The sequence below is a fragment of the Salvia splendens genome, chromosome 3, assembly GCF_004379255.2.
Source record: "Salvia splendens isolate huo1 chromosome 3, SspV2, whole genome shotgun sequence".
In the NCBI taxonomy this organism is placed as follows: Eukaryota; Viridiplantae; Streptophyta; class Magnoliopsida; order Lamiales; family Lamiaceae; genus Salvia; species Salvia splendens.
In genome coordinates, this window is record NC_056034.1 from 33940079 (window position 1) to 33966048 (window position 25970).

Below are 25970 nucleotides of genomic sequence, written 5' to 3' on the forward strand. Positions count from 1 at the left end.
CATCCGCAGCGGTGGCGAAAGACGCCACCGCCGTCCGCGCCGTTGGCAAGGCACAGGACCGCCGCCGCTACAGCCGCGCCGCTGGCACGGCGCTGCTCGATGTATCGAGCACGTCCGTGCCAGCGGACGCACACGTGGCGTGCTCCCATTCGTCAACGGCATAGCCGTTGTGTTTAAACTTTTTTTTATTTTTTTTTTAAAAATCGGTATTTAATTATAAATAATGCTAAAAAATAAAAAAAAAATATTTTCCAAATCCCAAAAATATGGCCATTTTTTCCCGTTTTTTCTGAATTTTTTTGATTTTTTTTTATTTTTTTTTCCCCAAAATCATCTATAAATACACACATTCATCATCCATTTATCACATCAAATCATCTCTCATTCATCTCTCATTCATAATTCTCATACAAACTATCAACACATTCATCCCCCACTCAAAATCTCAAATGGATTTCACCCATATTATGGCGGAAGCGGAACGCGAAGAACAAGAATACTACGAACAACATCGTGCCGCTTACGAAGCATATGTCGCGGCGAATACCCCTGCTCCTCCTCCTCAACGAACCAGATCAAATCGACGGTACATCCATCGTGACCGGGAGGGAGCCCACGAAAGGCTCGTTGCCGACTACTTTGCCGACCAGCCGCGGTTTCCGGCAGATTACTTCTGGCGCCGTTTTCGCATGTCAAAGCGCTTGTTCATGCGAATTGTCAACACATTGTCCGCACGTGTTGAATACTTTCAAACAGGTGTAGATGCAGCACTCTTCAATGATTGTGAATAATTTTCAACACATTGTCAACATATTCGTCACCACTCTTCAATGATGTGATGAATGGTGTAGCACCGGCGATCGACTTCACCATCAACGGAAATATATACCGCATGGGTTACTATCTCGCCGATGGTATCTACCCAAGGTGGTCGACGTTCGTGAAGACGCTCCACAACCCGCACGACCCGAGACGAGTTCTTTTTGCGCAGCGTCAAGAGTCAGCGCGGAAAGATGTCGAAAGAGCCTTCGGGGTCCTTCAAGCTCGATTCAACATTGTGAAGGCCCCGGCTCGGCTGTGGTACGTGAATAATATCGCCGACATCATGTTCACGTGTATTATATTACACAACATGATTATAGCCGACGAAGGGCCGAGGGCGGCTAGCTTCTACGACGAGGACGAAGCCGGAAGCTCAACAGCGAGGTCTCCCCTACGCCGAGGCGAGCATACGACGGTTGGCCAGAGGATCGAGACAAGACACACAATGCGCGATACTCGAATCCACAATCAACTACAAGAAGACCTAATCAACCACATGTGGGCGAAATTCGGCAACGAGTAGTGTCATTTTTAATTTTTAGGATTTTAATTATGTAATTTTTAATTTTTAGGATTTTAATTATGTAATTTTTAATTTTTAGGATTTTAATTATGCAATGTTTAATTTTATTTGTCATTTGTAATATTTATTGTGGGTTTTAAATGAATTTTAATATTATGGAAATGTTTTTGTGTAATTGAATTTTATATTAATTGTGCTCGTCCTTGCGGAAGAGCACAGTTGTGGGTGTTGTGCTCTTGCCAGAGAGCAGGCATGAATAGTACCGCCCGGGCCCACAACCGTGTCGCTGGCAAGAGCACGGTTGTGGATGCTCTTAGGTGGCGGTATTGACCCGTCTGGTTTGGTAGGCGTTTGTATCGTTATAAACACCCCCAAAAATCCCCTTTCTCATTCTGTAGAAGTCAGAGTCTCTCCAAACTCACCTACGCTCTCTTCAACTAACCTCCATTCCCCAACGCCGACGGAGAGGCTCTGATTTCCAAATTCGGCGGAAACTTTTTCTTCTGTGCTCGGCTTCAATCGCAATTCTTCTTCTCTACATGGAATCCGCTTCCGAGAAGCTTTCCCCCTTCGATTTGATGACTGCGATCTTCAAAGGAATGAAGCTCGACAATTCGAACGCCTCCGCGGATGCTGCGCAGCCCAACGTGGCGGCGATGCTGCTGGAGAACAAGGACCTCATGATGATGCTCGCTACCTCAGTCGCGGTGCTCCTCGGCTGCGCCATCTACCTGATTTGGCAGCGCGGCGCCGGATCGGCGAAGAAGGCGGTGGAGCCGCCGAAGCTCGTGGTTCCTAAGATGTTCTCTGAGGCCGAGGAGGAGGAGGATGATGGGAAGAAGAAGGTCACCATCTTTTTCGGGACGCAAACTGGCACCGCTGAAGGCTTTGCTAAGGTAAATAATTAGCTAATAATTTCAATTACATCGAAATTCTCCACTGAGAGAGGTGGATCGCTGTAGTTTGAAGTAAGTTGAAAATCTAAGATTCGTGGTGGTTGTTGTTTCTAAAATTCGAAATTCCGAGAATACTCTATTTAATCATTTTGATTAAATAATAAGCAAAAGAAAAAAGATTTTTCACTTTTACTTTAGGTTTTTGGAAAAAAAGAGTGGTTCAATTACATCGAAATTCCGAGAATAATCTATTTAATCGATCTCAATTATTTGTTAAATATGTTTGATTTGTTTTGGTGATAATGATTTGATTCTGCTGCTGTGTAGGCCCTTTCTGAAGAAGCTAAAGCTAGATACCCGGATGTCAACTTTAAAGTGGTTGACTTAGTAAGAGTTCTCTTACTTTTCCGATTTCAGTAATTAAGTTTGCAGATTCATTAATTTCCGTTTCTAATGGCGTTTTGATCTGGTTAGGATGATTATGCGGCTGATGATGAAGAGTATGAGGCTAAGTTGAAGAAGGAGACTTTCGCATTCTTTTTCCTTGCAACGTAGGTTCATCGTTTGTTGAATTATGAGTCTCGATTGCGAAAAGATGCAGTTTTCCCCCTTATGGGTGAAATTGCTTTTGTGTATAAACTCATGTTTATAATAAGTAATTTAATGAGTTGTTTGGGATTGCCTGGTTGCAGATATGGAGATGGTGAGCCTACCGACAATGCTGCAAGGTTTTATAAATGGTTTGGCGAGGTAAAGAGAGTAATACAGCATAATATTTTTTTACCTTAGGGTTGATTTTGATAAAGTTTTGTGCTCCAGGGAAAAGAAAAGGGAAACTTGTATAAGAATCTCCATTTTGGTGTTTTTGGCCTAGGAAACAGGCAGTATGAACATTTCAACAAGGTCTGTATGCACTCTGTTAATTGTAAATGTGAACAACTGCAAGATTGTCTACTCACATGTTATCTCTTTAATTTACTTGATGACAGATTGCAATAGTGGTGGATGAGATTCTCGCCGAGCAAGGTATGCAACCTCTGAGAGTAAATTTTTTTGTTTGAGTGTTTTCTTAGAAACGTGATTGTTAGGATTTTCGAAATGTTTGAGTGGCATGGTTTACAGATTACATGGTCTTATAAGTTGGAAGTTAAATTGGAATCTATGATGAAAAGGGAATGAGTTTTGGTAGCCATGTAATTTGTTATCCACTGTTTCTTACCTGCACTATTTAACTCCAGGTGGAAAGCGGCTTATCCCTGTGGGTCTTGGAGATGATGATCAGTGCATTGAAGATGATTTTTCAGCATGGTATTGAGAGCATGCATAAGTTTTTACTCTATAATTCCATCCATTTATAACAATATCGTAAGGTTTTTCCTAAATCCTAATTTGTGCTCAACATTGCAATGCAGGCGTGAGAATGTGTGGCCCGAGTTGGATAATTTACTCCGTGATGAAGGTGATGCAACAACTGTTTCGACTCCATACACTGCTGCAGTTTTGGAATACCGTGTTGTGTTTCATGACCAACCAGAAGAACTGGCATCAGTGAACGGCTTTGCCAATGGTCATGCCAATGGCACTGCTGCCTATGATGCTCAGCATCCCTGCAGGTGATGATGTGCTCCTGCATTCTCTTTTTATCATGTATAATATTTCCTTTTGCCTAACCTTCTAGGTTTATTTTTCTTTCTTGTAGAGCAAACATTGCTGTGAAGAAAGAGCTTCATACTCCTCTATCTGATCGCTCTTGCACTCACTTGGAATTCGAGATATCTGGCAGTGGGTTAGAGTGAGTCTTTTATTTCTTTTCCATATTCAGACGGTTGGATGTTCTAAATACTGATTGGCCTGTTGTATCTGAATTAATAATTGCTTGTTCTTACCGCGATTGCTATGCGAAAGGAGAATCTTTTCTTTTCGCTAACTTATTATTCTATTCCTCAGGTATGAAACAGGGGATCATGTTGGTGTGTACTGTGAGAACTTGATTGAGACTGTTGAGGAAGCCGAAAGATTGCTTGGTCTCTCTCCTCAAACATACTTCTCAGTTCTCGCTGATAAAGAGGATGGCACGCCACTGGGTGGAAGTGCCTTGCCTCCTCCCTTCCCGCCTTGCAGTTTGAGGACTGCACTAAGCTGCTACGCTGATCTTTTGAGTGCTCCTAAAAAGGTATGCTGTGTAACCGTGTTGCGCTGTTCCCTGGATTTTTTCGTTTGTTACTCTGCTGATGAGAAATTGTTTGTAATTGTTACAGTCTGCTTTGATTGCATTAGCTACTTATGCTTCCGACCCTAGTGATGCTGATCGGCTTAAACATCTTGCGTCCCCGGCTGGAAAGGTTCGGACATGTTTAATTATATATTTCTACATTTATCTCCATCATCTTTAATGTCTGAACTCAATCTGTATTTCAGGAAGAATATGCACAGTATGTCGTTGCTGGTCAGAGAAGTCTGCTTGAGGTCATGACTGACTTCCCATCTGTCAAGCCTCCTCTTGGTGTTTTCTTTGCAGCAATTGCTCCCCGCTTGCAGCCTCGATTCTATTCTATCTCATCCTCCCCGAAGTGAGTATCTATGATAGCATCGCGGCTCTTGTTCAGTCTATCAATTTATGTCCCCTGCTCTAGTCCATTCGGCCTCATTTATTTTAATCTATATTCATCAACTTGATTCTCAGTGCTTTATAATTTTTACTCCAGGATCGCAACTTCAAGAATTCACGTCACTTGTGCATTGGTGTATGAGAAAACTCCCACAGGAAGAATCCACAAGGGTGTCTGCTCAACATGGATGAAGGTATTTTCATTTTCTACTTTAAAGTTGTCTCGTGTATAGTAGTTTCATCCTAATTGATGAGATTGTCAAACTTGTTTGATGATATTTTCATCACTATAGGCGATTTAGTCCATTTTTTGCTCACCTTATTTCTCGTAATCAGAATGCCGTGCCATTGGAGGAAAGTCCCAACTGCTCTTCAGCATCTATTTTTGTTAGGACCTCTAACTTTAGACTCCCTGCCGATCCTAAACTACCAATTATCATGATCGGCCCAGGAACTGGCTTGGCTCCGTTTAGAGGTTTCCTTCAGGTTTGTTTCGATTCATTCATGTTCTTACATATTTGGCCATTGAGAATTTATGTATAGACAATAACATCGTAACTTTCTGTTTGTATTTCAGGAGAGATTAGCTTTGAAGGAATCTGGTGCAGAACTTGGTCCTGCTTTATTTTTCTTCGGTTGCAGAAACAGAAAAATGGTTAGCAACTATTTCACCATTTCCATAAATACATAAAACCTTATTTATTCAAGTTTTTATGTATAACCTTTCTCAGGACTTCATTTATGAAGATGAATTGAATAACTTTGTTGAAGCTGGAGTGATCTCTGAGCTCGTCCTTGCATTCTCACGTGACGGACCTACCAAGGAATACGTTCAACATAAGATGGCACAAAAGGTACAACTCAATTTTATGTAATCAACCACTCAAAACTCTCGAGCAGCTGCATTTAACATTGATGTTTCTATACCAATCTTGTCATATTTATCCCTATCTAAACTTTTACTTGTGAAAAACAGGCCTCGGAACTGTGGAATATGATCTCAGAAGGAGCCTATGTATACGTATGTGGTGATGCTAAGGGCATGGCGCGTGATGTCCACCGAACTCTCCACACTATCGTCCAAGAGCAGGTTCGTGTCTCTGAAGCAAATAAAGGGTTTTCATGAAATATAGATTTTTTATTGATGTAAATCTAAAACTACTTTTTTTGCATCCCAGGGCTCTCTGGACAGCTCAAAAACCGAGAGCTTTGTAAAGAATCTGCAGATGACGGGAAGGTACTTGCGTGATGTATGGTAATAGTTGCTACGTACGGCGATTAATAAAAAGCCGGGAGGCTATTATACCAATCGGCTTTGCACGAAGAGCCTTGTGAATTACTAGGAAGGTAATGTGCAAAGAATTGCCTACCAAAACCCAAGGGATGCCTCAACTGTTGTAATCTTACTTTCTTGTCATTCTTTACAACTAGTTTATTAAGGGATTTTTTTGTTCGGTTGCTATGGAATTTAAATATATATATGTCTTACATACAAATAATTACTGAATTTTATGCTAGTAAACGATTTAGGTAAAGGTCCGTTGTAATTTTATTGAGCTGGGAGGATATGTGCATCTGACTAAACATGGTAATTTGGCACCTATATATGTATTCTTTTCTTTTGTTTAATATAAGTATTGGTTTTTGATTAATTCTTTTTGTACTTCTCTGTCCATTGGTTACTGTACGATTTCTAAGCTTTAGCATGAATGAAATGTATCTCGACTATTTTCTTCTTTTTCTTTTGTAATATACCCTTCATTCCATAACACTTTGCTTTTGCTTTTTAATTTGTCATGTAAAAGATGTCATATTTATTTTTTAAGTTCTCTCTCACATCAATACATCCTCCCGTTAATTAAAGGTGATTCACTTTCTTTTTTATTTTGTTCCAACCACGATGACTCTTTACCTAAGATGGAAACATCTTCATCTTCACTCTATTCACTCTCATCTTCACTTTACATTCTCAACTCAATACACAAAATAAAACTGCATAAAATTTCGTGCCGCCCAAGGAAGGGGCCATCTTCCTTGGGACGGAGAGAATATAAATATAGTATTATTTTCTCTCTCCAATCAACACATAAAATAACATCTCCTAAAATCACGTGTCATTATCCGTGTGCCATCTACTTGGAACGGAGAGAGTATAAATTATAATGTACGGTCATAAATAGCTACATTATATTAGTATTGCGTTCTTTCACAAAGTATAGTCTTATTTTTTTATTTTTGGCCGTTCATGTTAGTTTCTATCTATGTACTCCCTCCGTCCCGGGCTACTCGCACATTTGCTTTTCGGCACGGAGATTAAGGAATGAGTGTATAGCAAAGTCAACAATTGCGGCTGTAGGTGATAATTTTTACTAAAAATGGAAAGAGTGCAAATAACTTGGGACGCCCAGAAAAGAAAATAGTGCATGTAACACGGGACAGATGGAGTATAATACTCCCCCCGTCCCTTAAATTTTGTCAAATTTTTTCATTTTCGTCCGTTCCACAAAATTTGTCACATTTTACTTTTTACCATTTTTGTTAGTGGACCTCATATTCCACTAACCCATTCCAACTCACATTTTATTATAAAACTAATATATAAAAGGAGGACCCACTCTCCACTAACTTTTTCAACTCACTTTCCATTACATTTCTTAAAACCCGTGCCCGGTCAAAGTGTGACAAAATTTAAGGGACGGAGGGAGTAACTCTTTTTTCTAATGAAACGGGTCTCATTTATCATTAATAATATTTTTTTTTTATCTATTTTTATCCTCTATTTTTTCTTAATTTATCAATCTACTTTAAAATTTATGTCGTTCACTACCAAATTTAATTTATATTAAAATTGTGTCATTCACTGACAAAATTATTATTGGTGGACAAAGGTAGAATTGTTACTTTACAGTTATGAGCAATTCAGGCAAGATTTGGAAGCTCGTTGGATTTCAACGTGATTTAGAGCCAGCCCTAGATAACTCCAATGTTGTGTGTAACTAACTCTAAGGTACTACGAACACACAAAGTTAGGAACTGTATCGAGAGAAAATATCATATCATGTGAAATATAGTGAGACGTTGAGTTACAGAAGTTTGCATCAAAAGAGAAACAAACAAATTCTTTCACAAAAAGCTTTGAAGGAAGTGATGGAGGTTAGATGCATCAAGTACTTGCTTAGAATATAAGTGGGAGTAATATAGAGTTTTTTATATACTTATAAGAATGTTTTGATTAGAAGTTGGAGATCGCTAGAGAATATACTAAAACCATGTTTCATGCTTCTTTATTATTTCTCTGTCCACCATTTAAAGAATGTTTTGCTATTTTATGCTGTCCACGATTTATACAACCATTTACTTTATTTCACTTTTAGTATACTGCCATATTCCACCAACTTATTACACATGCAGTCCAATATAAAACTAACACTTTAAATAGGTTTCACATTCCATTTACTTTCTCCTTTTACTTTTCTTCATAGAGTCAAATAATTTCTTAAAATATGTGTTAAATCAAAAGGGCAGGAGTATAATCCTTTTCTCCTCGAGTTAATGAGAAGAAATATTTATACCATGTAGTTGATTTCTCTGTTTAATACTCACCTTAGGAGCGGATGATAAGTACCGAAAAATCAATATAATTAAAGGAGTTTTATTGCTGTCATTAGTGAATTTAAAATCAATATTCACTCCACCACCCTGCTTCCGTAGATGAATTAATTACGTAAATAAATATTCTGCCTAAATAGATGGACAGGGTAATTGGGGAGAATTTTCGATTGCACGCCTAATTCGAGCGGCTCTATATTCCACGTGGAAGAGTCTTGATTTTTAGCTTTTTCTTTTGTATATTTTTTTATTTTATATTCTAGAACTAGTTTTTTGTTTCACTTTCCTTTCTCTTAGTTTAAAAATATCCAGCAGTTCATCTTGACGATGACTCGGGCCTTCACCTCGAGTCGTTTTATTCGATCTTCATTATTCTAATCTATTTCCAATATAGTATTTTGACTTTTGTGACAAAACTTAGGAGTATTAAATAATATTTCTTCCATCCACGAAAAATAGTTTTATATATGAACGACACAAGTTTTAATTAGAAATTGATAAAGTTTGAGAGATGAGAGAATAAGTAGATAAAGTAAAAGAGAGAAAGAAAAAAAAGTAAGAAAGAGAAAAAAATAAGTGAGAAGCAAAAAATAGGTAAAGTATGAGAAAATATTTCTATTTTTAAAATGATATTATTTTTTTCGTGGACATTTTAAAATGACAAAATGAAATTATTTTTCGTCGAGAAGTAGATAAAAAAAGGTGGCAGTTCCCTGCCCTCCAAAACAAACACCCAGGAGAAAAATAGAGAAAAGAAAAATGAGAGAAATGTTAATTTTTCTTAGAGAGAAATTAAACACTCGAAACAATAAAAAATTTTCCTCAAAACAACAATTTTCTTTTTGAACTGACTTCACTGCCTATTAATAGGCCATATAATACTTTATGATATCAGACTTTTAATGGTGAATAAGAAAAAAAATTAATGTCAACTTATGTCAAAATTGATCCAAAACCATCCCTTTTGCAATCAATGTTGCATTTTATTTTTTGATAATTTATTTTTATATAATATTTTTCTTGCAAACTATTTTCTCTCTTCCTCTTTCTCTTTAGCTATAAATATCGGACTAGTGGACTAAATTAAGGCTTAACCATTGAATTTGAAGATTCTTAACGAGTACTATTTGTCGTATTCGCATTTTAGTTATCAACATACATCGATCACTCTTCTAGCTTTGGCCTCCATTTAAGAGTTAAGTGAATCCTAATATTGAAACTATATCAAAAAGAAAGTTGTGGGTTATAAAATCTAAGAAAATGAGAACAATTGAGATATAAATTTGTGATTGTGAATTTGTGATACATAGATAATCAAGGAACAAATTTGTGAATTTGTGATACATAGATAATCAAGGAACAAATTTGTGATTGTGATACATAGATAATCAAGGACCTAAGCGAAACCATAAACAGAAAACTATTAACTATACATCAATTATTTACGACTTATAATATTGTGGATCCCACTATCCACTAAAACTATTTTAACGACCCTTCTCCTTATCTCTCTTAGTTTATCAATTATACATTAATTTTCGTAACGTCCCAAATGTCTTTATTGTTTTGAGACGAAGGGAGTATATTTTTTTAATTAAATTTCAAAGATCACTCAATAAACATCACGCAGTCGGATTGTTCAAAGCAATTCTACAAGAAAAGGGCATACATATTAGCCTGAATTATACCACACAAAGTACGAAAATATAATAAATTTTCATCAGTGACAATGGACCTTCGAGTCATATATATGTATACAATGGCAATGAGACCTCCGGGTCATATTATACAACAACAATGGACCTTCGGGTCATATATATATATATATATATATATATATATATATATATATATATATATATATATATATATATATATATATATATATATATATATATTATATATATATGTTTGATAAGGCATATTTCATGCATCGCTTTAGGGGTAAAATGTATGCTACTTGATCAGTTTATCGCGCAAAGCAAGTGTTAATTGTGCAGGAATGCCGCTTGACCAAGGCAACAAGGCCAAGCTGATCAAGTTGGTACAAAAGGTGAAAAAGGCGAAAATCGAGTGAAATGATCAAGGGGGTGATCAAGCAGTTAGGCGGGGACCACCGGTATCTAGAAGACAGACACGTGAGGCTAATGAGCTGGATGGTGATCATCATTCTGTTATCAAGGACGACGTTCTAGAAGGGGACACGTGCTGAAACGCAAGACGCAAGGACGGAGCCGAGTCATCATTCTGTTATTGAGGAGCGACGTTGTTCTAGAAGGAAGACACGTATCAATCGATGAGACGCTCGATCACAGTGTGAGCGAATATCCTCTTCCGAGATCGTTATCCAGCTGGAGGTCATTGCGGCGAGCTTATAAATAGAGGACGTGCCACCATAATTAAGGATCTTCTTTTTAGCATCCTCTTCCTTCGACATCTAGCTTAGTTTTCATTTTCTTTTAGTTTAGTTTTTCAATTCCAAAGTTAGCTTAGATAGAGAAATGGTCAGTTAGGGAGAGAGAGAGCGACCGAAAGGGAGCGCGACAGAATACTCAATATCTATTCGGCGTTATCTCAAGTTTTTGACCGGGAACACTCTCGGTTTTGCTCGCTTTCCTATTTTACGAAGTTGTTAGCTTAGTTTAATTCCGTAGTTAAAGAAATGATCTTTTTGTATTCCGCATGTTCGCAGTACTGTTCTAAGTTTGAATATAAAAATCGGAGTTGTTTTGTTTTTGTCATCTTGTTTACTGTTCCAGTTCAGTTTCGCTTTTTTGTCTTTGATTAAGTGTCTGAATCTTTATTATGTTGAATGGCAAAGTGTTTGTGTTTCTCGTAGCATGCTTAGGTAGTTAAGTTCTTATTTCCGCCTGTCGCTTACTTGATCCATTAATTTTGCCAGCATGATGAGTAGCTTGGTCAAGTAGTTAGTTTACATTCTGCCTAGTATAAATCCAGTAGCGTAAAAACCCCCAACTTAAAGCGTGGTAGCAGCCGAACCCTGTTCACTACTCACACACTCGATACACCGGTTTCTCTGTGGGATCGACCCATACTTGCCGTTTTACTGTTAAAGTAGTGCGAGTTTGGGAGTTATAAATTATATTAGTGGCGAGCGAGAGCGAGAACGCCTTGATCAAGTGGCAACGACATTTGCTAAAGAGGTAAAGCCCGGATTACTCGTAATTTGGGATTGGACAGGCAGTCAATATTATTATACTATAGTGGATGATAATAATATTCTATTGGACTTATATTAAATTGGGGCTCAATTTAATTAGTAAAAGTCCAACAGGTTTGGCCCAAGTCCAACCTCCATGGATCCCTAATCTTGTCCATAATAACTCTATATAAAAAGAGATTAGAAAGAAGATTAAGTGTGAATTAACACATTAATTTTCGTGCTCCCCTATGGGAGTGGACGAAAAATCGATTTTTGACAAACTGATATTCTGTCTTCTTTCTAATCAAACCCTTTTCGATTCTGACAAGCTTTGCCCACCCAAAGGTCATTATCTGAGTTCGGGATACAGATTAGAAGGTTCGTGGTTGAGTACAAAGAACATCACGTGGAGAAGGCGCAATCAATCGATAATTCTTTGGAGAATCAGATCGGTAATTCTAAACCGTAGGAATTCATGTTTTAGGTTTTAATTCCTTTTACATGAATTATGTGCGTTCTTGGATGCAATTCTGTGTTTAACATGTAGTTAATTAATCCCATAATTGGTCAAATAGATCTGTATGTATGATTTATTTGTGAATGCATGACTTCCGCTGTGCATGGGGCTCTAAACCCCAGCAATTGGTTTCAGAGCCAATTTTTGGCTCTGATTATGTGGATTAATTTCATGTTATGTGAATTGCTTGAATGCATAAGCGTTGTTTATATGTTTTGTACGTGTAAACAAAGTTCGTATCTTTGATCGAAATTTTTTATTTCTCCGCCTTCACCTTCCACACGTATCGCCTAATTGCACGATTTGAAAGAATCAAATCTCGTTTTTTTTAAATATGTGATTTGTGGTCTGTCATCATTACTTGTACATGTATGAAATGATTACATATGATTACTTATTGTTATTGTAATCATTTTTTCGTGCATATTGTTACGTGGAGTGAATTGCGGTGATATACGCAAGAATTCATTTTGAATTGCGTGAATGTAGTGATTCTATTAACTAATTTTTTGGTAAGTAATCATTGCATGGTATTATGGTTTTGATTAACCATTGTTCAATTCGTACGTGATTTTGTATCACGACGTCGGTGAATCGCTGCATTCGAATTGTTTGAGACATGGAACAACGGTGTTATCCGCAAGGCTGCCGAATCATGACAGCAGCATCACCGGTGGCTGATCTGTTCCTGGAGGGCAAGCTGCGCTCGGCTGGGCGGTCGGCTGGGCGGCATTGTGGATGGTCTTAGGACACAGAGGGAATAATATCTAATTCTACTGCCCTCAAAATAGGAAACAAATAAAGCAACAACTAATAACAAATCATAGATGATGAAACACAACTTAGTTAATAAGACGTTTCTCTTCTAACTAGGGGTGGGAATACAGATATCGGATATTGGGTTTACCCAAACCAGACCCAATACCCTGCAGGTATTGGTGTAATAGCCACAATCTAATTTCCCGAACCTTATGAAATGATTAAAGAGACAGTGAAGCGATTTCCTCTTCGAATACTTTGAGTACGATGATTACACAATTCCAACGTCCGAGATTCATGACTCATAACCAACTTAAACTTGGAAATTAAGAAGAGAACAATGATCGAATAAAAGGGAATGTGTCTATTTATTTCTTAAGCGGATAAAATACAAAGTTTTACAGCCCGAACTACGTTCTAGCTTACAAGTGTACAATGATGAAAAGGAAGGAAGACAACGCAAGGAATATTAAGTGCTAATGCTTGAGTCTTCCCGAGCCAAGGCACATCGCACCACAACCTAGTCTTCGATCGGCCTTCGGGCCAAGAGCAACGAACCGTGATGTGAGAGGCCGTATTCCAGCCAACTACTTCTTCATCTCTACAAAATACAAAAGATAACAAAGTAAATAAGCTAATCAAGTTGCCAAAAACTAGCAGCCGAAACTAAGTAAGGGTATGAGGCCACACTACCTTTTTGAGGAAGACTAAAAGTTGCCAAAATAGGGAGGATGGAGGGCTGCAACTCCTGCACTCTCCCCAGCCTTAACCAAAGGCTGGTAGGACAAGATCAGCCCTCTTTTCAGCCTGCAACGCCTGCCCTTTTTCAGCTACAGCAGCTCTGCAGATTACCACTTAACAGCCCTACATACTTTGTTGTACACCTGCAAAATCACCACCAATATTGCAGTTAAATTGCTGCAGCATCAAAAAAAAAGTTGCTGCAAGAAGAGAAACAAAGCAGTATGGCAGCCCCATTTAATGTCTCACGAGTACACTCTCATGTACTCTCACAAATAGTCAACATTTTCAGCAAAGAAATCAAAAAAATGGCAGATTGCCTCTGCCCCAAATCACTGAGAAATCCCAACAAACTTGGTATCAGTGTATAAGTAGCACCATCTAATTTCACTCCTTCATGACATATCATTTCCACAATTCATGACGAGAGTAAGAAAATGAGTAGAAGCTGTTGTGTTATATTTCATGGCTCCATAATTTATTAGGGCAGTGGCCCATTCTTAAAAAAAACGTGGCCCATTTAAATAAAAAGAAACGGAGTGGTCCTAAATTATTTTATTCGCAGCGGCCCAAGTTTATTTAGCATAGTAATGATCCCATTTTTTTAAGGGCAGGCCTCATTTGCATTTAGGGAGGAGGGCCCAATAAAGAAAAAGTGTGATGGCCCAATTACTTCTCAAAAAAATAAGGGACAAGCCCAAAACGTTATACTCCCTTCCCGTCGCCTTCTCTCTCTTTCCCCCTTTCACTTTGTCTCTCTCTCAAATTCAGCCCTAGCCCCTATCCACGACGAAATCGTCGGCTAAATTTCCGGGTTGTGAAGCTGTCGCCCTCGCCTAGAAGCAGTGACGCGGCTGTCACGGAGCAATCGGCGTAGCCGACGCCGGGTCAGCCTCCTCCAGCCACCGCCGTTGCTATCTCCAGCTCCCTCTCTCGGGATCCGCCGCCGCCGCCGTCGTCAGACAGAAGCTAAGTTTTACCCCTCTCCCCCTTACTCGTCTAGCTCAGGAAAGCTAGTTTTGGAGAAGTTGAATTGGGTTTTGCTTGATTCTAGATAGGTGTTGATTATAGTTAAACTTGATAGTGCTATGCTCTTGTGTGTGTGTATGTGACAAGGCTCGAGAGGAAGTATAGCTTCGTTCCATTATGTTTTCCCTACTTGTTTAAACATGGTTGTGTGGCAAAATTCCACGAAAGGACGTTATGGGGAAAGTTATCCGCCATTTGTACCTGAAAAAAAAACATTTCCCATCATGGGAAAGACGCATTAGCCTCTCGCGTGTTTAAAAGAAACACGCATTAGCCTCTCGCGTGTTTAAAAGAAACACGCATTAGCCTAACGCGTCTTTGCTTTGACCCAAAACCCAGCCCTTACCTATCTGTCAAATCTCCCATACATAATTAATGTGGTGTTGAAAAACAAAAAGCCTGAGCAGGGGGTCAAATCTCCCATACATAATTAATGTGGTATTGATTATTTGTATTACACGAGATGGAGTGTAAAATATGATAGAGGATTTTGTTGAGCTGTCAAATAGGCAAAATGGGGGAAAGGATGAATTATGCATGGGAGATTTGACCCCCTGCTCAGGCTTTTTGTTTTTCAACACCACATTAATTATGTATGGGAGATTTGACAGATAGGTATGGGCTGGGTTTTGGGTCAAAGCAAAGACGCGTTAGGCTAATGCGTGTTTCTTTTAAACACGCGAGAGGCTAATGCGTCTTTCCCATGATGGGAAATGTTTTTTTTCCAGGTACAAATGGCGGATAACTTTCCCCATAACGTCCTTTCGTGGAATTTTGCCACACAACCATGTTTAAACAAGTAGGGAAAACATAATGGAACGAAGCTATACTTCCTCTCGAGCCTTGTCACATACACACACACAAGAGCATAGCACTATCAAGTTTAACTATAATCAACACCTATCTAGAATCAAGCAAAACCCAATTCAACTTCTCCAAAACTAGCTTTCCTGAGCTAGACGAGTAAAATAAGGGGGAGAGGGGTAAAACTTAGCTTCTGTCTGACGACGAAGGCGGCGGCGGATCCCGAGAGAGGGAGCTGGAGATAGCAACGGCGGTGGCTGGAGGAGGCTGACCCGGCGTCGGCTACGCCGATTGCTCCGTGACAGCCGCGTCACTGCTTCTAGGCGAGGGCGACAGCTTCACAACCCGGAAATTTAGCCGACGATTTCGTCGTGGATAGGGGCTAGGGCTGAATTTGAGAGAGAGACAAAGTGAAAGGGGGAAAGAGAGAGAGAAGGCGACGGGAAGGGAGTATAACGTTTTGGGCTTGTCCCTTATTTTTTTGAGAAGTAATTGGGCCATCACACTTTTTCTTTATTGGGCCCTCCTCCCTAAATGCAAATGGGGCCTGTCCTTAAAAAATGGGATCATTACTATGCTAAATAAACTTGGGCCGCTGCGAATAAAATAATTTAGGACCACTCCGTTTCTTTTTATTTAAATGGGCCACGTTTTTTTTAAGAATGGGCCACTGCCCTAATAAATTATGGAGCCATGAAATTTAATTCCTTTGGACCATGGAGAAGTATTAGTCATGAGATTTGCCTTGTCCAATAAGTAATTAAATTGGACTTTGCTAACTTTAATCCAAGTAAGCATTCTAATTTAATTAAGTATTTAAAATCAAAAGAATTTAAATGCGAAAACGATAAAATTTAAATCATAGTATGAGCTTCTAATTAAAATACTAGTATGACGAGAATGTAGAATTTAATTTATAGACTCTCCTAATGTTTTGCCAAATTAAATGATGAATAGCCGTTAATTAATTCCACGACAATAAAGTTAGAATATTTGGAATTTAACTAATGCTCGAATAATTCGGTAAAATCCCAAATAAATTAAATCACTGATTTAATTTATACTTAAAGATTTATGGATTTAGTAAGAAGAAAATAAAAATAATCGCACGCTTGAGAATGCATGCACGCTAAATAAATAGTTACTTAAATCTAATTTAAGTATACTTATTATTTATAAAGGGGCGTCGTCGCACGACAAGTGAAAGCAAGTAGAGGAACGATCACTTGAAAGTTTAAGCAACAGAGGTGGGCTTTTTTTTCAAAATGTGATTTTATGTGAAAACGTGAATATTTTTGAATGAGTTGTCATGTCATGTTTTATTTATGATTACCTATCTGTTAGCTATGCCAAGCAAGTTAAATCGAATTCGGATCCTAGTAGGACCGCAAACCCTACTCGGGCTAGTATACACATATGGGGCCGTGTGCTAGTGCTAGAGTTGGCCGGTCCAGTGACCATCGTGGAATGTGGCCACATTCCCGGTTCACACAAGATCAGATATGGTATATTATGAGATGTTATGTGACTGCGCAGACAAACTTATGAAAAGATAAAAGTTTTAGTGATCGGGAATTATTTTAAGAAAAACCCTGCGCTCACTCAAGTATGGCTGACAACTAAAAGATAAATGTTTTTGGCACTAAGTCCTCTGGATATATCAAATACTCAGCCATGCATGTTGTTTTTTTAACGTGCAGGTTGATCGTGATCGGAGCAGAGGAGGTGTTGGGAGAGAATTTTAAATAAGTAGCTAGGTAGCTGATTTAATATGTCTTCATACATATTACTTCGTCTTGGAACCTTCCGCTGCAAGTTTAAGAATCGTTTAAGCAAAGACTATGCACTTAGTTAACTACTCTGATTTCGAGGTGGTTGTACCTCTTTTCACTATGAGACATTGTTTCCTTGAATTAAGTACTTCTTTATGACGAGCTTGTGACCAACGAGTTAGTTTAGTCGCGAAATAGCTACACTCACTATAACTAGGGAGTTGTGGTCGTGACAATTGGATACCCAATACCCAATTTTATGGGATTGGATAATGAAATATAAGATAATTCGGGTATTGGGTAATCCGATCGGATATCAGGTATTACCTGAATACCCGATTTATTATTTAGACTATTTTTTAATACCCAATTTATTATTTAGACTATTTTTTTATATCCGATTAATTGGTTTTTGACTTTTGAATTATATTGTTGATTGTTTCTATATTTGATTCGATGTGTAATAACATTTACTTATTGCATAACCAATTCTCATAAAGACAAAGATAATCGAGCACTATAAAATAAATGTGATCCATTTTTGTAGTTTTATACGATAAAATATTCTCCCTCCGTTTTTTAAAAATAACAACTATTTTCATTTTTGGTCGTTCCTTAAAAATATAAACTTTAGAATCTTTCTATTTTAGGACATGAGCCTCACAATCCACTAACTATACTTTCATTGTTTTTTCTCTTACTCTCTCTTACTTTACTCATTTTTCTTTTCTTCTCTCTTACTTTACCAGTTTTTCTCACTTACTTTACCAATTGTGCATTAAAACCATTGTCATTTCAAATGTTTCTATTTTTTTTTAATACGGAGGGAGTATGCAATATTAAAGACATTAGTCTATTTCAAATATTTTCTATATTTATATTAATATAATATCAATTCGAATTTGTATTAGTTATTTGCATATGTAAAGAGTCTAGTATTTGGGTACCCGATTCGTCGGGTTTGGGTACCCGGAGTGGGTATTGGGATACCCAAAAATAAATCGGGTCGTGTATCGGGTAGGTATTTTATACGATTTTCAAGTTTGAGTACCTAGTTTTTTCGAGTCGGGTACCCATGGGTACCCGTATTCCCACCCCTACTCTTAACCAATAAGCAATTACTATTAAAAATATAAGAAATTATTATTGATCCTTTTAATAAGCAAAAAAATATATAGAATAAAAATAGCCACAATAATTATCTCTTCCAAAGATATCTATGATAGTTATGTCGTCCAACGTATCCACTTGCCAATTTCATTGAAAACGACATAAATCCTCGTCCCAAAAGTTTTTTTTTTTTTGGGTAATCCAAATGTTTTTATTTGGTATAAGTAATACTTGCACACTCCAATTAAATCAAAGTCTAGCGCGTAGATCTTTCCTTAAAATTTTACCGGTGGATGCTTTTGGAATTGTATCAGTGAAAAATACACGTTTGATGCGTTTGTACGGCGCCACCTGCATCACAATTATTCACCACAATTATGATACTATCTCCTTCCCACACAATTATTCACCACAATTATGATACTATTGACAATCGATGACGGCACAAACAAGCTAGACAAATTTATATAGCTATGCGACCATTTTCATCTTATACGCTTACTCTCTTCATCCCATTTAGAGTGATACATTTTTCTTTTTAAAATATCTCACTTAAAGCGACACATTTATTAAAAAGAAAATATCTTCATTGCTATTTTTTTCTTTCTCATACTTTAAATAACACTATATAATATCACGTGTTGAAAAAAAAATGTTTCGCTTTAAACAAGATAAATGCAATATTAACTTTTCAGGAAAATTAAAATAACGTAATACCTGCTTTGCTATATAGCTCTTGATCTCTAGCTCGGTAATATAAGCACCATTTGCTCGGACGACAAATGCAACTGGAACTTCTCCAGCGGCCTCATCCGCCATACTGCACATCAAAATCGAAACGATTAAAAATAAAAATTCGGGTGTAGCTCATGTATTTACAGAATAGAAAAATATGACTCACGGCACAACAGCAGCTTCAGATATAGAGGGATGAGCAATGAGCAATGCTTCAAGTTCAGCAGGAGCAATATGAAAGCCTTTGTATTTGATCAATTCCTTCAATCTATCTACTATGAATACTTCATCATCGTCGTCTATGTACCCTAGATCGCCTGTATGCAGCCACCCTTGTTCATCAATCATCCTCCTTGTCGCCTCCGGATCATTATAGTAACCTTTACCAACGTCCACAAATCGTACAATCAGGCTAAGATTATTGAATAATTAACACACATGCACATTGAGATTAATTACCTTTCATCACAGCGTCTCCCTTGATGAAGATCTCCCCCATCTGACTCCGAGGAAGAGAGGCGGTGGTGGAGGGGTCGATGATCTTCATCCGCGCGTTTCTAATCACTGTTCCACATGAACCAGCCTTGAATTTGAATGGCCTTTTGGCGAACCCTAAGCTTATAGATAGTAATCCGGCTTCAGTCATGCCATAACCCTGTGCATTATACATCATGCACTTCAACTTTAGGAACAATTCTATTTTTGTTATAGAGAACTAATGGAATTCCATTTTAATGAAGGAGATTAGATTTATTCCGGATGGGGGAGTGACGCACAAGGGTTATGCGTCGTTATTATTGAACGACGCACAACCCTTATGCGTCGTTGGTTAACGACGCATAATCGTTATGCGTCTTTGAACGACGCATAAGCATTATGCGTCTTACTCTAATGACGCATAACCCTTATGCGTCACACTGGTAAGCATTCCCGCCTATCACCCGGGTGACCCGGGTTCGATCCCCGGCAACGACGCATTTTTTTAAGTGATAAGTATTTGATAAAAATGAGTTATTCTAAACATTTGTTTTTGACAAATAGATATTACTCTTATAAAAGACTTAATTAAAGAAGTTAAGAATAAATGCCCAATCTAATTGGTCCCCCAAAACGAATAGATGTACATTGACAAATTAATTTATACTTCTATTATCTATGACCGCTGTTTATTTTATTTTATATATTAAGTTTATTTTCGAATATCTTAAAAATTACTATTGTTTATGCCGTTAATTGTATAATAATATAAAAATCAAAACTTTATTCACTTATAGATTACGCTTATATAGAATACATGGGCATAATATTATATACTATTAATTACATAATCCAAGTCTTTATGTTATAAGAAAATAAAATAATGCTTATTATAAAATAATTTCCAAAAGTCCTTGCTGCAATAGTAATAATAATAGTAAAAATGCGCCGTTGCCGGGGATCGAACCCGGGTCACCCGGGTGATAGGCGGGAATGCTTACCAGTGTGACGCATAAAGGTTATGCGTCATTAGGGTAAGACGCATAATACTTATGCGTCTTTAAACGACGCATAACGATTATGCGTCGTTAACCAACGACGCATAAGGGTTGTGCGTCGTTCAATAATAACGACGCATAACCCTTGTGCGTCACTCCCCCATCCGGAATAAATCTAATCTCCTTCATTAAAATGGAATTCCATTAATTCTCTATAACAAAAGTAGAATTGTCTCTTCCTTATTTTCTCAACTTATCAAAAGATTCAAATTTACTACTAGTGATGAAAAAATATAACTATACTATTGTTTTTGGAGTATTTTTTAATTTATTTATTGTCAAGCCATTAACAACAATTAGCCTTGCATTCATAGTAACTTCTATTACAATTTGATAATATATAATTACCGAATTAATTTATCTAGTAAATAAATCAGGGAAGGATGATGTGGTTTTTGATCAATATATATCAATGTATCAATGCACCTTATACATATATATAGACAAATGATGTCTATGGGTGTGTTATATTGCTAACTAATTCTTAAATTACTAACTACAACTAAAATGATATGCATTGGATCATTAAATCAAGACACAAGATCATTCATCTACGAATCTCAATACGAAGCACAAAAATTGTCAATTAGGGGTATCTGTGTCAATTAACAAAAAGTTAGTTATAACTAACTTTTTAAGAATATCTCGAAACTTTAAATGATTATAACTTTCTCAATTTATGTTATTTTTTACACAAAATATTTCAAATTGAATATAATTTTATAAGAATTCTAACGAGATCTCACTTGCATATGCTCCGATGTCGAAATTTGAATTTTTTTTTGAATTTTCATTTTCAAGTATCAGTTTTATGTCAATATAACTATCATAATATGTCCATATAATACATATAAAATGTCAATGCTAAATTGTGTTGACGTATTAATGAATCGTATTGATATATTTAATACACTATATTGACATTTTGATCCAAAATCTTAATTTTGGCAGTTTTCTAATCTTTTTAATTTTAAATAATAATAAAATGAAATTACACATGTCAATTTATAGACCATTAGATCTCTACATATCTTATGGTTTTAAATTAGTTGTAGTTAGCCATTAAAGATTGAGTTACCAATTGATCACTCCCTATAGACAAAACTAATTAAATGTGACGTGATATAAACGAGACAAAACTAATAGCATGTCCGCATGTTGGCCCATTCACGAAACATCGATACGTAATAATCTCTAAAAAAAATCCTCGGTGGAGTGGACAGTGGTTGAGTGATGAATGTGACTCACATGCCAACACATAAATTATTTACAAAACTTTCTCACGATACGTTTAACTGTGACTGTGACGGTTCAACGAGAAATCATTTCTATCATTTCTCACTAGGGCTAGATATATCCTCAAGTAATTTGCACAAAATGTATGTATATATAAAGCAATATAAAAATGAAATAGTATCTCATACCGAGTCATATGCATTATTGGAATGAAAAAATATCGATAAAAAGCTCAATTAATGCAATAAAATTCAGTCTAATGTAAATTATTCTATAATATAATATTGTTGTCGTGAAGTTTGGTCAAGTTTGATCAAATTGTTTAATACTCAATCAGCAGCCAATATATTGTCACCTTGTTCATTTAAAAATCTGTTTAATACTTCTACACAGTCAACTCAACAAAATCATTACTTGATCATTTAATATCTTAAATCAAAATCATACCAGTAAAAACGAAACCAAATGAAATTTTCAATATCTATGGTATTCAAATTCTAGTGTTAGCATTAATTCACCAAAAAATGTTAGTATTATAGATTTTTAATGTAAAAAAATGGAAATAATTATGTAGTAGGAGTGGAATTAAAATTAGCGAATTGAGTACCTGGGCAATAACAGCATTAGGGAGCTTTGCTTTGAGAGCTAGCTCAAGTTCTCTATCAGTCGGCGCCGCGCCGCAGAGGACTCTCCTCACCGACGAAAAATCGAACTTCTCCGCCGCCGCGCTCTTGGCAATTGCCAGCAATATCGGCGGCACAAACGGCGCAATCGTCACCCTGTATTCCTCTATTAACCTCATCAGCTCATTGATTTCATACTTAGGCACAATCACCACGGCCGCACCCACACGCAGGCAGACGAGCATCACCGAGATCATACTGTACACGTGGAACATCGGCAGCAAGCAGAGCATCCGATCCTCACAATCGGTGTAAACCGCCGGATTCTCGCCGTCCGTTTGCTGCGACACGCACGCGACTAGGTTTCTGTGGCTCAGCATCACTCCTTTAGGGAGACCGGTAGTGCCGGAGGAGAAAGGCAGCGCCGCCGTGTCCTCCGCCTGGATCTCGACCGGCGGGAGCAGATTCTCGTCAGATCTCATAATTTCAGCGAAATCGAGGATCTCCGGCGACGGCGGGGGGTCGATTGTGGCGATTTTCGCGCCGCAATTGATCACCTTCTCAGCGTAACAAGCGTGGGTGATAATGAGCTTAGGTCTCGAGATTTTAGCCTGAAGCGAGATCTCCGAGGCGGTGTACAAAGGATTGGCGGTGGTGGAGATCGCGCCGAGGAAGGAGGCGCCTAGGAATGCGAAGGCGAATTCCGGCGAGTTGTGGAGGAGGAGCATGACGACGTCGTCTTTGCAGATTCCGAGGGTGTGGAGGCCGGCGGCGACTCTCCGAGAGGTGAGCTCGAATTCGGCATGGGTGAAGGTTTGGGCGGTGGCGGCGTTGATTAGATAGGGGCGGTGGCGGTGGGAGGAGAGGTTTTGGAAGCAATATGTGTGCAGAGGGAGATGAGTGGGTATGTTTATGTCAGGAAGCTTTGACTGGAAAATGTGTTCCTTTTCTTCTTTCAACTCCATTTCCTCTGCTTCTCAAGTTTACTTTTTTTTCTATAATAAAAATTTGTTTGTAGAGGGAGAAATTCACATTATATTTAAGGTGTCGAGCTTCTATAACAGTGTCAACTATAAGGCGGACACGCCCAATAGCCCCGCTCCAGTTTTTGTCCATAGCCCCAAAATTTTGTGTCCGTCATATTAGTGGACACCTCCAATAGCCCTCAAATTCTATAATCAACTTTCATTTTATAATGTTTCAAGTAATTATGAACAAATTTATCGGGCTATACGTAATTAGAAGAACACGACTATACGAAGTAGAAGTAGAAGTAGAAGTAGAAGTAGAAGTAGAAGTAGAAGTAGAAGTAAAATTAAAATTAAAATTAAAATTAAAATTAAAATTAAAATTAAAATTAAAATTAAAATTAAAATTAAAATTACCCGCTACATTTAATCTAGTATAAATCACTAACATGTTTACACTGCGCCACCACCTCCCCTACGTGCCTACACTTCTTCAATCAAATTGGTCTGCAGTGTGTTATGTGATGTGGTCCTGCGCATATCAGCGAAGCATTGGATCAAATATTCATTGCTCCGTGGTACGCCCATCTGGATCGGCGCAGAGGCAACACCGTGACTTGTACTTGCGCCCTCTTCCGGCGCCCATCGCTCTGCCGCAAAGCCTTCATCTTCTATTATCATATTATGCAATATGATACAGGCTAACATAATATTCGCGACATCATCTTCGTGCCAAACTCGTGCCGGACACCGTATAATAGCCCACCGCGATTGGAGGACACCAAAAGCCCGCTCAACATCCTTCCTAGCACTCTCTTGTTTGCGCGCAAAATATTGTTTCTTCGGTCCAACCGGTTGGCGGACAGTCTTCACGAATACGGGCCACCGCGGATATATCCCATCTGCCAATTAGTATGCCCTACTGTACTGCGTACCGTTGGCTACGAAGCTAATTTCTGGACCCTCCCCCAGGCACTCCTCGTTGGAGAGCGGCGATGACTGAAGAACATTGATGTCGTTGTTCGAACCTGCCACACCGAAATACGCATGCCAGATCCGCAGCTTCCAGAATCATCGTTGGATGTTTGCTTTTGAATCCAGTAGTGAACTGGCCTTTCCATGCCACGGGACAGTTCATCCACTCCCAATGCATGCAATCGATGCTCCCTAACATTCCTGGGAACCCGTGCATCGAACCGTGCATATCCAGTAAGCGCTGACACTCATCCGGGTTGGGCTTCCGTAGAAACTCCCCACCGAAAATTTCCCGGATCCCCTTACAGAACTGCCTAAGCACTGTGAGGCCAGTCGTCTCACCCATCTGTACGTATTCATCGAACATGTCCGCTGGTCGGGCGTAGGCAAGCTGCCGGATTGCAGCGGTGCACTTCTGTTGCGTAGACAGCCCGATCCGGCCAGCCGCATCACGCCGGAGGGTGAAGCACCGGTAACGCTCCGCCAAATTCGTCGCTATATAGTTGAACAGCCGCCGCGACATCCTGAATCTCCGGCGGAATATCTCGGGTGGATAACGGGGGTTATCCACAAAGTAATCATCCATTAGACGCTGGTGCGCACCGACGTGGTCTCATGGGATTGTCCGCCGATGAGTAATGGCACGAGGGATCGCATCCTCCGCCAAGCGCGCCGCATCCTCCTGGGCGTCCTGGTGTTGCACTTGTTGAATCAGAGCATTCCAGCTGTCTCTCCACAAATTGTTCATTTCCGACCCCAAATTGTAGTGAGAGAAATTTTTATAGATGTAGAGTTGGAATGGTGTGAAAATAATGAATGGAATGGGGTGTATTTATAGGTGAATTGAAATGAAAAAAAAATAAAATCGGCTATAGTCGCGGCGGTCGGTGCCGCCACTATAGGCGCCGCGCCTATAGCCGCGTCCGCCCCCATTTCGCCCCGGAGTCGGCTGAAGCCCGTCCGCCCCCATTTCGGTATCCGCCCACGCCTCTCCACTATAGCCTGCCCGCCCTCCGCCCCAACCCGCGGCTATAGCCGCGGGCACCCCATAGTGGACACCCTAAGGACTAGTTTGGTTTGTCCGATATTTCAAGATAAAGGTTCAATTTCATCATATATCTATTGTTTGGTTTTCATTAATGATTTACTGCTGGGCCCTCTTAAAACTAAAGGGCCCGAGCGTTTTATCACGTAAAATGCAGAATAATAATCGCCTCAGAGGCTCCGTTTATTTTCTGCCTAGATTCCTGCACCAGCAAAATATGTAAAATTACTATTTTACCTTCCACATCAAAAACTTAAATCCATTTCCGTAAAATCTCCTTCTTCTTCTCTCTTTTTTCTCATATGCATAAGACTAGGGTTTCAAGCTTTTCCAAATACCATCGCCGTAACTCAGTTGAAGATTGAGGTTCACTGCCAGGGCCTTTGTGTAAGTTCGATTGTTTCAGCCGTAGACTGGCCTCGCTGCTATATCCGACGAAGCCCAGTAAGTTAATCGAATTCAAAACCTGCTACAATTGATTTAACTGTTGTGTTTTGCTT

The 25970-nt window shown here is 38.6% G+C and overlaps 2 protein-coding genes and 1 long non-coding RNA gene across 3 annotated transcripts; 1 reads left to right on the forward strand and 2 right to left on the reverse strand.

The window, feature by feature from the left end:
• Positions 1-1730: 1730 nt before the first annotated feature.
• On the forward strand, positions 1731-6501 carry LOC121795754 (NADPH--cytochrome P450 reductase-like). The gene is made up of 18 exons (XM_042194346.1): positions 1731-2241; positions 2569-2628; positions 2716-2792; positions 2934-2991; positions 3061-3144; positions 3231-3267; positions 3480-3549; positions 3654-3854; positions 3941-4033; positions 4189-4414; positions 4500-4583; positions 4660-4811; positions 4947-5043; positions 5186-5335; positions 5427-5504; positions 5581-5703; positions 5826-5939; positions 6028-6501. The coding sequence occupies exons 1-18, from the start codon at positions 1885-1887 to the stop codon at positions 6106-6108; spliced, it is 2142 nt and encodes a 713-aa protein (XP_042050280.1). The 5' UTR covers positions 1731-1884; the 3' UTR covers positions 6109-6501.
• A 6747-nt stretch (positions 6502-13248) lies between these two features.
• On the reverse strand, positions 13249-14305 carry LOC121793723. Its single transcript, XR_006049152.1, has 2 exons — positions 13591-14305; positions 13249-13498 (listed from the first exon to the last, which is right to left on the reverse strand). It is a non-coding gene; the product is annotated as an uncharacterized LOC121793723 (long non-coding RNA).
• A 4091-nt stretch (positions 14306-18396) lies between these two features.
• On the reverse strand, positions 18397-23491 carry LOC121795756 (4-coumarate--CoA ligase 1-like). Its single transcript, XM_042194347.1, has 5 exons — positions 22467-23491; positions 19548-19743; positions 19255-19468; positions 19071-19173; positions 18397-18704 (listed from the first exon to the last, which is right to left on the reverse strand). Exons 1-5 carry the CDS (start codon positions 23445-23447, stop codon positions 18603-18605), a joined length of 1596 nt encoding a protein of 531 aa, XP_042050281.1. The 5' UTR covers positions 23448-23491; the 3' UTR covers positions 18397-18602.
• Between the last annotated feature and the right edge of the window lie 2479 nt (positions 23492-25970).